This window comes from Drosophila pseudoobscura, chromosome 2 (assembly GCF_009870125.1).
Source record: "Drosophila pseudoobscura strain MV-25-SWS-2005 chromosome 2, UCI_Dpse_MV25, whole genome shotgun sequence".
In the NCBI taxonomy this organism is placed as follows: domain Eukaryota; kingdom Metazoa; phylum Arthropoda; class Insecta; order Diptera; family Drosophilidae; genus Drosophila; species Drosophila pseudoobscura.
This window is the reverse complement of record NC_046679.1, coordinates 16,420,147-16,436,803: the sequence shown is the minus strand read 5'-3', so window position 1 is coordinate 16,436,803 and position 16,657 is coordinate 16,420,147. Positions and strand designations below refer to the sequence as shown.

Below are 16,657 nucleotides of genomic sequence, written 5' to 3'. Positions count from 1 at the left end.
GTCAAATAGCTTCTGTCAGGCAGCATTTAAAATTGGAGACAACGGTTATTTTTCAAATTTGAATCGAGTCGTCAGTTGGTAAGTGCATGTAGTTGGGTTTTGTATACTTGTAGCAGAAAATCAACTATCAGAATATCAACTTACTCTTTGTTTTATGCCAAGTTATCCCTCCCATAGTGAGGGGTTCCCGATTGGTTGCTTCATTTAAATTAAATTCAGTATAATAATATGTTTACGTTTTATTTCTTATCATTAACATTATTACTTTATCACAAATATTTTAAGCATTTTTACATATGTAGATAGTTACAATGATGTGTATATGTATGGTATGTATGTGGGTTATCCTTTATGCTTGTATGTACAACGACGATTGCTCTCCTTGAGGCTCATAAAATACTTCTAGCACATTACGCGATATGATGCATCTGTGTGTGTATTTGTCTGTGGTGTGTGTAAATGTGTAGCTCTACAGGGTTCGGTTTTTTAAAAGGTTTAAACTACTCGTTCTCATATGGACTCGTTATCGGGGGAAGGATTTCCTATAAACTTGGAGGAAGCTTACGATTTGCTCTATTTACTCTAATTCAGATCAGACAGTTTTCTGGAATGCTACAACTTTTACATTTAAACATTATGACATTACATTGATCTTACTAATTGCTATAATTCATTGAAGATTTTTCCTTATTCTTTTGCTTTGTTTTTTCCATTACCATTTTGTTGTTTTGTTTTTGTTTCGTTAGAAAGTCAAAACGTACATATGTATGTATATCGAAAATAACCGAAAATGATATGACAAACTTTTGAACACTTATAGTCGTTTTTAGCCCTTGTCTATGATATAGTTATTCGTTTTTATTACGGCTTTAATATGTACTTCTGATATGATAATGCCTTGATAACAATTGCCAATGTATGCAACATTACAATAATCGAAAAAGTGTTTTATGGCTAACAACTATATGAACTGCCTTGCCACGGTCTAGCCTCTATCCCAACAAAATCTCAATCTCTCATCACCATAAATTCCATAAATTATATTTACATATGTATGTGTACCTATGTATGTATTCGTTGTGGCTAAGGTCCAGCTAGTAAGCACACTCCCAAGGACTCTCGGAGGACCAACAATCAATGAAGTGTCTGATGTCGATGTCTGACCAAAATCGTGCTCATCAAATTGTCATCGCCCGGCTGGCCTTGGTTCCTTGCTCTAGGAATCAGCTGAGCTCTGCACTTTTATTTCTCGACCCGCATAAATCATTTTATTAGCTTATTAAAAACTTTTCCATTTATTGTCATCATTTTGCGCTATCGTGCGCACAAATCCGTGCTCCAGCTCTGGGTTCTTGTCGCTGCCGCTTTTATTGTGCTCTATACCCATTCAATCGCTCGTGAGCTTATTATGCTCGGGGTGGGAGCTAGGGCTAGGACTGCGGCTGGAGCTGGTGCTGGAGCTGGGGTTGGTGTGGCGTGGTGTGGGGTGTGGGATGGCTATCGCATATTTTTCTAAACTTTTCTTTATTGCTCACTTGTTGGCTGCCATGGCTGCTATTAGCAGGGACAGGACGACCGACCGCCCGACCGCCCGACTGCCTGAGTGCCTGAGTTCTGGCTGCTGCCCACTCACATCTCTCGACCGTACCCATTAAATTCAAATCGGCTGCTGTTTTTGGCGCGTGTTTAAAAGTTAAATAATGGCCAGCACAGCAGTGGGCACTGGGCGCTGGGCACTGGGCACGCAATGGCGCAAGACGTGTCCAATATAACTTTTCCCGTTTTTGGCTTTCGGGGGTGGGGTCGGAGAAGAAGTCTGTTTTCGATACACTTGGCTTTGATCTTGTAGTGGTTGAAGGGGGAGGGGCGGGGCAGTTCAAATAGTTGCGGTTTTCGTTTTCTTTTCCGAGGCATAGGCTCCGTTCTCGGCTAGGCAGGAAGAGGGATATGTTGAGAATATGTCTTTGGCCGGGACACAACAGATTTAACAACGATTTCGATACGTAGCATTTAAACTATAGACGATTACTGTCCAATTAAGAGGCTCTGCTTTCAGCTGGCGTCAGAGTTTGGAAGATTTGTTGGGGTTGTTTGCTCCCTTCGTGACGCTGAGAGCAGGCTCTGTTGTACAGTGTTTTAAATATGTATGTATGCATATGTATACAATTATAGCTACGATTACACTTAGTTTAAACATTTACAAACAAACAGAGACACTTACTCACACGCATTACATATACATATACAAATACAAATACAAATACAATACAAATACTTGTACATATTCGTACTTTAACTAGGGGTTTCGTTTAGGTCTATGAATTTACTGCTAAGCGACGCCGCCGAATAGCCTTCATCCGTTCAAAGGATAGTTAGTGCAGACTACTACTACTGCCCGCGCGTCCGCTATCATTGTCTTACTTTGAGTCGGCTTCTGATTCGGTTAGTGTTTGTGCGCCAGTCTTTTGTTTGATGCCAGGAATTCGAGTTCGAGCACCCTCATTCGTACCCTCATGCGACCGCGCTTAGACGCAGCTTTCGGGTCCGGGCAAGGTGTCCGTGATGATGTGATTGCGTCCGGCACTGGACTTGTGCGTGATGGTGTTGAGCTGCGACGGCGACAGGCTCGTCCCGGCCATCACCGAGCCTAGGCCCAGGCCCTTGGGCAGCGTCATGTGGGTGGGCATCGCCATCGGCGATCCTGCGGCTGCTGCCTTGCTCAAATTGTAGTCTATCAGACTGCTGGTGGTCAGGTAGTCGGCCAGGGTGAGTGTCGGATCATGGCCTCCCCCCCGCTGCAGGCTGTGGCCCGATGTGGGCTGCTGGGCCATGTTGTGGGGCAGCGTATGATGCAAGTGATGGGCGTAGTGGCTGCTCGAACCTCCCCCTCCCCCACCAGCCGCACCGTTGGCCAGCGCATTACTTGCCGCGTTAACGGTGCTGCTGGCAGAGCTGAGCGTGCTGTTGCTGCCACCACCCCCACCGCCACCCCCGCCGACAGCATAGTTTCCCATGTTGAGGCCCAGCTGCTCGTAGCGACTGAGCGTGGGCATGGCATCGTACAGGAGGGGGGGAGCCGTAGCCGTCCCACCCAGCGATGACGTCTGATACCCCTTGGCAACGCCCGCGGCAGTATCGCTCTCCAGCCGGAGGGTGCTGGACTGGGAGGGCGGGCTGCTCAGGTGCGGTGCACTCACATCCTGCAATAAACAAATGGCAGAGAGTCAGGTTGCAACGCCTCTCCGGCATATATGATGGGCCTCGCACTTACATAATCCGTCGTTTTATGGCTCGCCGCGTTGCCGGAGCTGGGAGCGGCCGAAGCGCCGCCGGCACTGCCTCCACCTCCACTGCCGCCGCCCATAAATAAACCACTCGGCCGATTTCCCAGCGGCGACGATGTGTCACTGCCAGTTGCGCTTTTTTGCGCACTCAGTATGTCCGGCTGTTTTTCAATGCCCTGCTTCAAAGTGTAAGCCACAACGAGCCGCTGATGACCAGCACCTGTTTCCAGAGGCGCCGTCACTGTCACATCCATGCCTGCCAAAAGGACGAAGGAGAGCCCAGGAGGACGCGCATTAGCTCCTAACCGCCATCATCTACGAGAATGCACTTCGCTCTTCGGCAGCCTGACTTACCCAAATGCTTGTCCTTGTCGTCGCACATGTTCCGGGCTCCTGGGCCGCGACGCCTACGCACAGCAATGACCACCACGGAGAGCACGGCTATGCCCACCGTGAAGAGGGTTCCGGCAAGCAGAGCAGCGAGGGGTAAGATTGACAGGCCCATGCGTCCGTCTGCAATGCAAAAGGTGGCTGAATAAATGTGGGGAAATTAATGGAAACCCCCCCCTATAGATGTATGTAACTTCTGCAGTACTTTTTATGCTTCAACTCTACCACGTTTCCAGGTAAACAAAGCAAAAGAGCCTACAGTCTTGGGCGAAAAAACCCACCCAACGAAGAGTCGATTATGAAAGTCATGTTGGTAAGCAAAAAGAAAAGCAGAAAACTGGGACAAACAGAGAAAGTTTGGTCAAAAAGAGGAACTAAGTTCCGTGACATTCTTGGCTTTTTTTTTATATTAAATAACAAAAATTGCTGGCTTAAGACAATATTTCGGATCAAATAAAAGCGAAAATATCAGTAAAGACGTTTTTTAAGGCTATAAATTTATGAACTACTTGTAGTACTGAGACCATCTGGTTCATATATAAAACGCTAGAGTACGAGATACAAATGGAATGATATCTGTTTCATTTCTACTGGCCAGCTAGCCATATTAGGTAAGGGACCCCGACAAATAGCCCCTTTTGCTCGTTGAGATTCGAATAAACTGGGTGCAGCGGCCACTTGAATGATGCTCGCCAAGCTCTTTTTCAGTCGAGCCAGCATTCATCCGGGCAGCCCCTTCTCCCTCATATTTGGCGCCCATAAAACGCACAACGCATGTCAAGAGGTGGCCAACGGACCAGCGGTCGTTCACTGGTTGCTCCCTTAGTGTTTTTTTGTGTTTTTTTTTCATTTGCAAATGCTTTAACATGGGGCGATAAGCATTTCAATTAAAAGCCGTTTGACTGTTGCTTGCGTTTTGGGGCGTTTCTGGGAAATCGTAATTGAATATGCATTACAAGGCCGCAAACATTGCGTATACGTCTGCCTAAACGATGCGACACGAGCCGTCTCTTTGGCTATATTTAGCATTCAACAAATCATGCCTGCGCCTGCGGATATGCCACACAGAATTTCAATAAGCAAACATCGGCCGAACGGCAGAGGACGAGAGAGTGGAGAAGGCCAGGAGACAGTATAATACCAGAACGACATGCTACCAAAATGTAACAGGGAGGCGCATACACAGGGGGCTGCGGGCACTGCGGGAACTCCGACTGTTGCTAATTTATAAACCTGGGCTTGTCAGCTAAACGCCAAAGTTGCAAATCAATAAATATTCTTTTTCCGCTGTGCCAAATGTTGACGAAACAGCGCCGCTGGCGAAATTGCTCATTTATGCATGGCTGCGTCTAAGCGATCTCACACACACACACACACACACACACTTACACATCCTCCCAAACGTAGACACACACATCCACACCCCACACGGTACCCGTTTGGGTCCGGTTTGTACGTGTGTTGTAATTGCTGGCACATGACTTTTAAAAAAATTCGTATAAATTCATATGTATATATTTGCTCATTCGTACAGTGCGTGTCGTGGCTGCAAGTGTTTCAAGTTTCAAGTAGATATTTCAGCAAAGAAAGATTTAATGCGGAACAGATTAATATGTAGATACAAAAATGGTAGAGCCTAATAGGAAAGGAGTAACTATAATTGTGCCAAGGCAGTTATCAGGGACCGTAAAAAAATTAAAAAATAAGAATTATTTCTTGTATTTATTTTAAGCATTTTAAATTTTTAAATAAATTTGCTGTAAAAAAATATCATATTTATATTTTCCCCACTCTTCTTGGGATATATTATCAGATTTAGTAATTAATAGCTAATATTAAAAAATGCTATTAAGTTTTATATTTGTTTTAGTTGTTGTTATTAATTAAGCGTTGCTTTAAGCAGTTTATCGAATATTTCAATTTACGTTTGTAACGTTTTGTAACACACTGTATTTGGATTAAAAGCCCCATCGCAGAGGAAAAGCTAATAAAATGCAGACAAAAAAGGTTTTTTAATTTTAATTAGATTCAAACAGCGTGGTAAATGATTGAATTGGCGCAGAACGAATGACTAGCGATCGAATGGACGATTGGAGATTTAGGACGGACATCAATGGGACTCCTGTGTAGATAATTTATATGCCTCTACTATATTGAAATACTGGGACTTGGTGGGATGTTAGTGAGAAATTTCGGAGCTCTTGCTCACACATTCGTTAATGCACTCCTTCACACAGATAAATAACGAATATTTATTTAATTTATATGCTCATCAAGCGCTTAAGTGATTTATGAATCGATTGGCAGATTGGTTTCGGGTATGATTCAAATTAAATTCGAAGTCTATTTGGCTTGTTCAATGTCATGCCAATGTGGGAATAATAATTCATTTTAAATTCATCGTGATATGCCTTGGTATCGTATGAATATTCATTGATGCACCCACTGCGGATATACATATAATAGGTACATAAAATACTCGTACGAAATGTACTATTTTACTTATGAGCGAACATGCAGAATTGCTTCCTAAGACAGACACCTTTTGGAGCTGTTCCCACATCCATTCCCCGGCATTATACTCTTCAGCATGATCCCAGCCTCCTCTTTCAGCCATCATACGACAAATCCCCAATCGCATCAGCAAACCCAACAAAGAGCATAAAGGAATATAAAACCGAATCGAGCAATCGCTTGCCAAATAAAATATATATTCGGCACCCAGGAAGAAGGCACTTGAAACTGAAACTGAAACTGATGCCGTTGCGAATGCGGATGCGGATGCCAGGCGACGGCAACGGCGACGGCGACGAGCACATAAGATGAGATGCCAAAAGAAAAAGAAATTTAATTTAAATATAAGCACAGCGGCGTAATGAAATTTTCACACTTGTGCAAATATTTACCAATAAAACGACCTGGAATGGGGTGCCTGGTGGCAGGTGCCAGGTGCCAGGTGCCGGTAGCCGGGGACTCTAGACTATGCACATGCCCCAACTTAAGCAGATAAGCTGCCAGCCAACCAACCTTCCAACCAACCAACCAACCAACCAGCCAACCAACTTGAGAGCCATCCAGCAACCTGTGCTCACCAGTACTGTATCCCGTGCTCACCACAAAACCACCGGAGGAGGGACGAGCCTGGTCCTTGCGTGCCCCTCATAAGCCAATTGTTTGCATGAGTTTCATTTGGATGAGTGCAGGACGAGGCCATCCCAGACCAGCCCAGAGCAAAGAAGACCCCGGCTATTCTCCTTCCGGCTGTGTCTTCTCATAAGCTTAATTCGATTTAATGCTCCCGTTTGTGATATAAATGATTCGATGAGATGATGAAAAAGTGGATTGGTTAAAATGTATTGGGAATACGTAAGGCAGCGCGTTACGTTGCTTTCTACATACTCGTACTCCCACTCCACCTTCCATGGTTACTCTCCGCCTGTCTTGCTCATGTGGGCTTCAGGTCGGCAATGCGTTTACACAAAGTAAGCATAAATAAAGAAAGCGTTGTGGATGCGATACATGCGATACACGCGATACATTGTGTGGAGTCTGCCAAGAGGCAGACACGAAGAAAACGAGACTGGGAGCCTGGGAGAAGGGAGCCTGTCATCTATTGCAATGGCGGTCACATTTCCGTTCCCGGCCCGGCCCGGCCCACCACTTCGATCCGCCGTAACATATAATTTTATTTCATTTTACTTTACTTTCTGCACCGTTGTCTTTTGGGGATATTGTATTCAGATAAGACATGTTTAATGTATTTTTTCTTGTCGTACAGTAATCGTTTATATTTTGTGCGCTCGGGATGGCTTTGAGCTCGAGCTGGAGCTGGAGCTGGAGCTGTAGCTTGAGCTCCACTGTCTGCCTGCCTTCCGCTGCTGTCGTCTGCCTCTGATACGTTGTTACCTTGACGCCCCAGTAGCGACCACAGAGTGTGGGTGGGTCTTATGTGTATGTGCGGGTTCGAGTGCGGGTGCGGGTGCAGGGGTTGTTTGGTTGGTTTGTTGGAATAATGTAACTCCTGGGGAATCTCTGTGTGTCAGTTTAGCATAACAAGATATCTCTTTTCTCTGTTGGGGTTTTGCCTTACTCTTATTTCTTGCGTGTATTCCTTTTTTTTTGGCTAAAACATGAAATTGATTATATTTACATTAATGTGGCATCAAGTGTTGCAATGTAAAATGCTTCTACCAACGCCGCACCGCCCAAACTCAGTTTCGGCCCCCTTCCCCTTCCCGCTGCTGTCGAAAGAAAAGCTTTTAAATTTGCCGAGGTGCAAATATTGACACTTGACGTAGGTGGATTGCATCTCTACTTATCCAGATACATACATACATACATATGTACATATGTGTTGCATGCCTCAGAAATTAGGTCGCCCACTCACGAACCGAGTCTGAGGGCGAACTCTAACCGAACTGACTGAGATATAATATGCTCGCTCGGCTAAGCTGCCCTGCCCAGCGTTCAATCTATGCTCAGACTCCCCAAATAATGGCCTTCTGCCAGTGCCCTCTCCTGTTGCCCTGCCGTCTGTTGGGCTGTTGGTCTGTTGGGCTGCTGGGCAGCTGGTCGTCGTGGGTGTCTGGAGCGCATTAAGGAGATGATTGAGTGGATTTGTTGTTCATGGTGATTGGTAACCGGACCGTACAAATATGCAATTGTGCAGATAAACATTATTGGCTGACCAAGTGCGGACAGCATTAGAACGTAAGTAATACATAACTCAGTGCGGCCCTGATGCCCGCCTGATGCCAAAGATGGGAATGATGATGTTGGTCAGGTGGTGTTGGCACTGGAATTGTTGATTCAATGAAAGTCCCGAATGCTGGCTTCAGCAATCATTGTGCATAATTTGCTCATGATTGAATTAGAGACAACAAATGCAATTTAACCATAATATCAGATGACATAGCATTTGGGAATACAATTATAAATGCCTCTTCCACAGAACGAGAGAACGAGAAGGATGCCTAAGACAAAGACAGGGACAAAGACAGAGGCAGAACCAGAACCAGACAGAGGTGAGGTCAATCGTAATGGAAATCATAGAATTTATATGCAAATAGTGTGTAAAGGGAATGTTTGTAAATACTTCATTTCGATTAAGTGAGGCTTAATGAGGCTGACAAAAACTTTGACCGGTCTGAACTTTGTTCTTTTTTGCACTGAATAATGGCTAGTTGAACCTTTTCTTCAAAGAAAATTGCAGTTTTCACTCCGAAAGTACCTATAAAAAGCCTGCAAACTCTTACTCGTATTATTTATAGATTTTGTTATACCTTAGTTTCAATATCTTAACTTGTATTTACTACAAAAACGATCGGCTTTTTTAAATTTGTGCGTGTAAAACCTGCTTTTCAAATACCTGATCTACCAGCTATAAGACTCGAAAACACACACACACATACAACACACAACAATAGTAAACATACACGCACTTTCTCACTTTTTACCTCAATTGTTGCAAGGAGCGGAAAAACTTTTAAAGAAAATTAGCGTCAAAGCTGAATAACAAAGCATGAATAAGAAATCTTTGTGTCACTACTTTGGACAGCTCGGGAAGTGGAGTTGAAGATGGAACTGGGACTGAGGCGGAGGCGGAGGCTGGAGGCTGGAGGTGGGACTAAAGTGGAGTTGCAACGTAAACAAAACTCGTTAAATAAAAGAGCAATTGTACTTACAACAGAAGCAGCAACAACCACAAGCCAACAGAAAAAATGAATGAATGAATGAAAGAAAGAAACTAAAACGGTTAAGCAGAATATGCAAATACTTGAATGACTTTTTAAAGGTGAAATGGTGCTTAAAAAGCAATGAATGTTCAGCTTCTCTCCCTACCCCTGTGTGTGTCCTGCTTCTGCTTCAGGAGAGAAGTTTGCCGCGTCCTACTACCCCTTGGGGAAAACTTTGCAGTTTTATCCCCGTGTTTTTTCCCGTTTTTTTTTTGTTTTGTTTGCGCTCACCCAAACACCTACCTGAACGCTTGTCCGCCTCATTGATGGGCACATTCTCGAGGACAATCGGCTCGGAGCGACCCTTCTGATTGACGCTGTAGACAACCAAATGCAAGGCCGGATGGGCATCGGGAAAGTAGTCCATGGGCATCAGATCTGTGGAGGCAAAAATTCCGAGAAAAATGGTCATGAGACAGTGATAGAGGTGGAGGTAGAGGCAAAGGCAGAGATGACCTGACCCGATCATTAATTTAAAACTTGTATTGCAGTGCAAACTTCATTAGGCAAACAGGCATTTAATTAGCACGTCGCGGTGCGAAACTTCGGCTCCGAGAACGAGAGCGCGCATAAAACTGAAAACTTTCTCCCGTGTGCCTTCTTTTTCTTGAGTTCAGTTTCTCCCGTTTCCCGTTTTCCGTTTTGTTTTTCTATTTTCTGGTTTTTCTTAATGCGCGCATCAAAAGTTTTGTTTGTGCTCTCTCCCTGCACCGATAGCAGCTCATTAAAATGGCAACTACAAGTGCGCTGTGCCATGCCACGCTTTGGTGGGGCGTAGGGCGTTGGGTGTTGGGCGCTGGGCGAGGCGTGTCAGAACTAATACGCATACATTGGCAAGCCGCAAGAACAAAAACACTCGGGAGGGGGGCAGGCGCAGGCTCGCCGATGGCTTACCCCGGCATTCCCTCTGAAAGCGTCGTTAACACGCCTGTCTAACTAATCGTGACTTTACGCTTCGTTTGACTTTGCAAATATCGTTGGATGCACAGACCCGAGCGAGCCCCCCCACCTTGTATGGGTGATGGGGATTGGTGCCACTTGCTGGAGTCATCGATAGAGCTTACGAAAAAAGATGCCACTGCAGCACTGGGGAGCAGGGATCAGATCTGTTCTGCCCCACGCCAAGTTGCCAAGTTACCAAGTTGCCAACTTTAATAATCCAAAATGTGGCTCATTAACTCGCCTCATTTTCGGCTAGTCGCGGCTCTGCTGGGGCCGGGTTTTTGCACCACAGAATCAAATGTAATATTATAATTTTCGTTTCGCTGTTAGCTCTCAGATAAATCTTGCCGTTTTTTCAACAGTGCTGCGATTCGAGTGTTGGCCACTTTCTGCTGCCCCCTTGCCTGGTCGCCGTTGGCGTTGACGTGCCCTGGGGCACCCTGGAGCGCCTGCTCCTGCTTCTGCCAGCCACCATCCAATTCCCCACCTCAAAACGCCATTGGCATAAAAGTTTTGCTGACTAGCTGAAATTCATTACAACAAAACAGGCAGCAGCATGTGCCCGCAATGGTCGGGGTGTGGGGCGGGATGAGGTCCTGGCAGCCTCAACTAATTAATCTGCGTACTGCTCTCTGGCTCTGGCTTCCTTTTTGCCCCACGTACTACTCTACTTCCCACCCCCACCCCCACCCTAGTCCTTGTCTTGAGGCCAACGCGCAATTTTGCCAGCTCAACTTTTTGCTCAGTTTGTTACTTTGATTTGTTTTTGTTTTTCCTGCTGCTATTGCTGTTGTTGCTGCCTGCTCTGGATACTGGCCGCATGAAAGTCAAGTCTTTAGTTTGCGGCTTTCGGCAGAGCAGTGTAAATATTGTAGCGCCAACACCAGTGGCAGGACCAGAGACTTCTAAGCCAACCTCATTTAAATATAATAATGCATAAGCATCGTGTAATAAAACAATGCTTGGGGCTGCGTAGGTCGGCGGAAATATTGGATTTCCCCCCTAAACCATTAAAGTCCGAGAGCAATTTAGTTTCCTAGGAAACGGACTGTTTAAACAAGTTTTGTGCAAAGAACACGGATTGCGGATTGCGGACTGCGGATTGTTCCTTGAGGTAGGACAGCTGCTGAGGAAATTCGCATAGGAATCGCTTTTGAAGACCACATCGTCTAATCCTTTAAAAACTCACTGTATCACGGGATGATTGATGCCTGTGACTGAGCCTTGTGTGCAATCAGATTATATGCTTATCCAATCACTCACCTGTCAGATCGATCCGAAACACTGGCACATCCACGTATGTGCTGCTCATGTTCAGGCGCAGCTTCTTGGTCTTGGAGTCGTAGGCCTCCAGGAAGAACTGCTGCTGCAGTCCCCCATCGTAGCCGGGCATGCACTCCAGCTCCATCGTGGAGTAGATGATGTTGTCGTAATTATCGAAATTGATGGTGCCCCCACCGGACTGGCCATCGTGTGCGGCCGCTGCTCCAACTCCACCTCCACCTCCACCCCCACCGCCTGCCCCAACGCCCAGCAGGCTCTGCGTGACTACGCCATTGCTAAAGCTGTACTCCATGCGTGAATAGTCGAAATGCGGCTGCTGCCACTCGGCGGAGGCGGGTGGAGTGCTGGCCCTCGCCAGCATTGTGGTCACGCTTCTCGTTGTGGTTGTTCTTGTTGTTGTTGTGTAGGAGGTGGAGAGGGCCACGCTGGCCACAAAGTCATCATCGCTAACGTTGTACATATCGTCGTCGATATCGATATCAGCATTGTCACCATCATCCTCAGCATCGACATTATCTTCGAGCGATTCCAGGTCCAGTTGCTGCTCCAGTGACAACATATCCACATGCTCGACCGTCTCATACTCGGCCAAGTCGCTGGGCCCATCGGCCATGTACTCGGCATCCCTTTGCAGCTCGGCAACATCTTCATCCAGGTCTGCATCGTCATCATCCTCTGGCTCCACCTCTTCCTCAGCTTCAGCTTCAGCCTCGGCTTCTGTGTCTGCCTCATCATCATCATCATCATCGTCGTCATCATCATCATTATTCTCATCCTCCTCGGCATTGTCTTCTGTCTTGGCAGGATCATTAGAGGCTGGCTTGTCTTTGACTTCTACCCGGACTCCTGTTGCTGTTGCTGCTGCTGCTTGTGCTTCTGCTGATGCCGTTGTTTCCTTTACATTGTTGCCGCTAATTGCTGCTGCCGCTGGCTTGTTGCTTATTTGCGGTGCATTTGGCGGCATCGACTGTTGCTGCTGCTGCTTGTTCACCCTGCTGCTGACATTGCTACTGCCAATGATGGCCAAAGATTTGCGTGCCCGTCTCATTGTGGGCATGTTGTCCTCGACTCCAACGCTGCTACTACTGCTGCTACTGCTGCCTGTGCCCTCCCTTTCAGTTCCTATGGCGGCTGTGGCAGCGGCCCTTGTCGCAGCTGATTTTGTTGTAGCTGCCACTAAAGATGAAGATGAAGATGATGATGATGCTGCTTCTGCTGATACTGATGCTGATGTTGCTGCTGCTGCCACCGTTGCTAAGATGTCATTTGCTGCCTGCCGTTTGCCTCGCTTTGGCGTTGCATAATGATGGATTATATTGCTGTTGTGCTCGTTTACGCTTGCCCCCCGCTTGCCACCCTGCTGCTGCTGCAGGAGCTCCAGCTCTTTCTTCTGTTTCTTCTGTTCGTGCATGTTTTTCTGTCGCTTATTAAAATACTTTGCTGGCAGTTTGCCATTGTCCCCATCCCTTGCAGCAGCAACTACTCCAGTCCGTTCTACATGTGACATTGATAAATTTGATTTTGCCGCCTGACGCTGGCTCGGCGGCATCTTCTGGCTTGTTGTTATTGATGCCCCGAGCCCAAGCTCAACCCCGAGTCCGAGCCCGAGCTTGGTGCCGCCTGAATTCAGTTGTTTCTGTTGTCTCTTCTGTTGGCTTTGGCTACTGGCTCGTCGCGTGCGCTGCTTTGGCGACTTGGCCGGCAATCCATCAGCCTGTTTATCGTTGGCCAGTGCCTTGGACGACTTTCCAGTGTTGGCTCCTGGCGGCTGCTGTTGCTGCTGCTGCTGCTGCTTCCTCTGGCGCTGGCTCTCGATGGCTGCCAATGTCTGTGACGGTGTAAATGACGTTCGCTTTTTGAGGCGCTGCAATTGCTGTTGACTGAGGACATATCCCGCTGGCTGTGGCTGTGGCTGTGGCAGTGGCAGGGCCTGTGGTCGGGGTGGTAGCCGTGTCTGCTTGTTATTAGATTTCATGTGGCCAGCATTTGTTTTGCCCTTCATATTTTTATTGGAAGCATTGTTCCGGTGGCCAGTGGCATTCTTGCCGCTGTTGTTGTTATGGCGCTCACGTACGTACTCCATATGCGGGTAATTCGACTCGTGTCTGCCGTATTGTGTTTGCAACATTTGATTGGCATGCATTGTCGTCTGATTCGATGAATTCAGCGAGGCGGAGGTCACCACATACGGACGCAGCGTACAATTCCGTAATGCCCCCGGCTTGGCTGTGAGTTGATCGAATAAAATAAACACAAGTGGGATTATAAACATATTGCATATAATACGATACGAATGACAACACACATTTCTAAGAGCATACTGAATAAGCAATACAAAGCCGAGACTCACCTGCCGGCACCACCTGAAACAGACACGGGTCCGATTGCTTGCCAATGGCATTCCGGCCGTAACAGGCCAGCGTCCCGTAGTCCCGCTCACCCTTGGGTGTATAGATCAGTTCGCTGACCGTTTCCACTGTGCCAAAAAAAGAAAACCAGGTAGCAAATGGAAAGTTGCAATTCAGTTTTGGGTATCTCAAATAAATGCCCGTTATTCCCGCATCCCCCTTTCTCTTTTGGGCCAAAGTTAAATGAAATAAGTTCTGCTTGCTTAGGCAGCTCAGTCAAGCCAACTGGGCCACAGCAGCAGATAATCCAATTTGCGATTATACTATGTACCAGTGTACCATGTGGCATGGTTTTGATAAAACTCTGCCCACACCAACGCCGTACCACAGTCATTGTTCGGTCACACCTCTGGGCCAAGGTGGCTCTGCGAAATGTTAATTTCTAATGCCTGCTCAAGTGCAAGCACATGCAAATGCTTCGCCTCGCCTCGCCTTGGCCAGGACTACAGGCCCGTAATGCATATGCATATGCAAATGTATGGACCTGGACTTGGACCCGGACCTGGACCTGGAGTTAGGCCAAAAACTATTGTAATACTAGACACCTACCATAGCTCTCGAAGTGCGTCTCGTTGGCCTCCACAATGGTGCGCCTCACATCGTTGGTGGTGGTCATGGTGGGGTCCTGTATGGTGGCATAATGTCCAGACGGCACCTCGAAATGCTCGCCGCTGCTTGAGAAGGTCCATTCGAAATCGATTTCGGGCGGATCTGAGTTGACGCGGCACGGTATGGGCACGGCCTCCTCCAGCGAGGCACCAATCACACTGATGCTGCTGCTGCTGCAGACGGGCGCATCTGTTGGAGACACAATTGAGAGATCGAATTTAGTCAGGGACTCTCGTCAGGGAAGGAGAAGCGAACGAAATGCAAAATAATGAGCAGCTGCACTGGAACGATTGCCCGCATTTCTATATCGAGTAGTTATATTGGAAACATTGTGTCCGCCAGCCGAGAGGGGGGTGTCGGGTGTGGGGCGGCAGGGCCATGGCAAAGTGACAGCTCAAATTTTCAATTCAAACTAAACATCTGCCGTCCGTGTCCCTGAGCAGGTGTAGGGGTTGTCCGGACAACTTTAAGCTTTAAGATGGAAACTCATGCAACAATATGCCTCACAGATCCCCACCGTTTGCCCCACAATGTGGCATGACAGTGGTGAAAAGTTTTCCTCATAGCCCGAAGGGCATACCCCACTTGACTTATGATTTATTCAAAGTAAACTCATTTTCCGTTTTTGGTTACAAACGATTGAACTTGAAATTTTATGTCATACACGCGGCGTACTCGACATTTCCCAGCCTCCTTCTTCTAATCTCCCACCTTTTCTGTGCCGCACACACATGCAAAAAAAAGCAACAACTTTTCCGGAAACTTTTGAAACCTGCGCCAAGTGTGCGCCTCTCGTGCCTCGTACCCCTGCGGCAATGGAATGCTGCTATAAACAACCGCCAAGACAACACAACAGAAGACACAACAGAGTGCAACAACAACAAGAGCCACTCTAAGCACCTGGAGGCATTTATTACCAGAGCCGCAACACTTTTTGTTGCTTTTTATTAAAAATTATTCGAAAAGTTAGTGCGTGGCGTGTCACATGCGTAAGCGGGAAATCGTGTAACCTGTTTGTTTACAAATATTTTGTACATCCCTGACCCCCGCACGGAAGCCACACGAGCACCCACTAGGCCGAAGTCTTTGATCAACAGTCGGGGGCACATTCTTTGAATGTTTGTAGCTAGTTAATTACTTTGGGCCAAAGGAGTTTGAGCTAAACGCGCTTCGAGGAAATTTTGAACAGTTTTAAATTGAATTTAGTTTGATAAAAAATGTCTTAAAAACCGTTCCTCTATTAAACATAGTTTACTGATGTTCTGAGTGAGTGAAATTCTTTACGATCCAACTTATCATGGCACTAAACCCCATTAAAAATGAGCAGAAAAAAATAAAAATATGCAAACCTATAAAATAAATTATTTAGTTTTTTATATGAAACAAATATATTTTAATTGCTTTAGTTTTATCCCAAGAGCTTCGTTGTGGTGTGTTTTCGAACTAATCGAGTTAATCTTTTTGAACTTTTGCAATAAAAATTTAGTCAGAAATTGTAGCATTACTTTGAGATGCAGTTATATTTGTTGATCTTTTTTTTTCTTATGGATGGAAGAATTACTCGTACGATTGTTACCACTGGAAGCCCTCTGACATTGTCCTATCACGCGATCATACGTGAGGCGTTGAATGGCACTATCAGACTGAATTTCTCGAATGTTTTCAGCTCCAGTTCAAGCCATTATTGGGATGAACTTTCGATGCATGCAAATTGCTAGACTCATGGTTCTGCCGCATAAGTACGCAATTTCGGATTATTATAAACATAATAAAGGATAAAGCTGCAGTGGATTGCCTGATTTTATGAGCTCTTAAAGTTGGATCTGTTCTGCAGTGAAGTGCTGGGTGTTGGCTAGAGCACTCTGTGAAATCACCGTGGTTGTCGGAATCGGAAAACGCACCAATTTTATGTTTGTGCGTTTGTTTGCACTCATAAATTTTTTATAGCAGCGTCAATTTCACAATCGTAGAATGTCAATTTTAACGTTTGCTGATTAATTTCTGC

The 16,657-nt window shown here is 46.1% G+C and overlaps 1 protein-coding gene across 3 annotated transcripts in view; it reads right to left on the bottom strand.

Moving 5' to 3' along the window:
• Window positions 1-214: 214 nt before the first annotated feature.
• Window positions 215-16,657, bottom strand: part of side-III (sidestep III) — an 86,400-nt gene continuing 69,957 nt past the window's right edge. The window contains exons 15-21 of one of the 3 annotated variants that reach the window (XM_002137503.3): window positions 14,593-14,841; window positions 13,986-14,111; window positions 11,615-13,861; window positions 9,653-9,787; window positions 3,639-3,797; window positions 3,272-3,540; window positions 215-3,200 (exon numbers count right to left, since the gene is read on the bottom strand). In XM_002137503.3, the coding sequence (XP_002137539.3) occupies window positions 2,526-3,200; window positions 3,272-3,540; window positions 3,639-3,797; window positions 9,653-9,787; window positions 11,615-13,861; window positions 13,986-14,111; window positions 14,593-14,841 (3,860 nt within the window). In that variant the 3' untranslated portion in view covers window positions 215-2,525. Of the gene's footprint in view, window positions 3,201-3,271; window positions 3,541-3,638; window positions 3,798-9,652; window positions 9,788-11,337; window positions 11,569-11,614; window positions 13,862-13,985; window positions 14,112-14,592; window positions 14,842-16,657 lie in introns of those variants that run through there. The other 2 variants (XM_033383462.1, XM_033383456.1) reach the window with 2 other exon arrangements.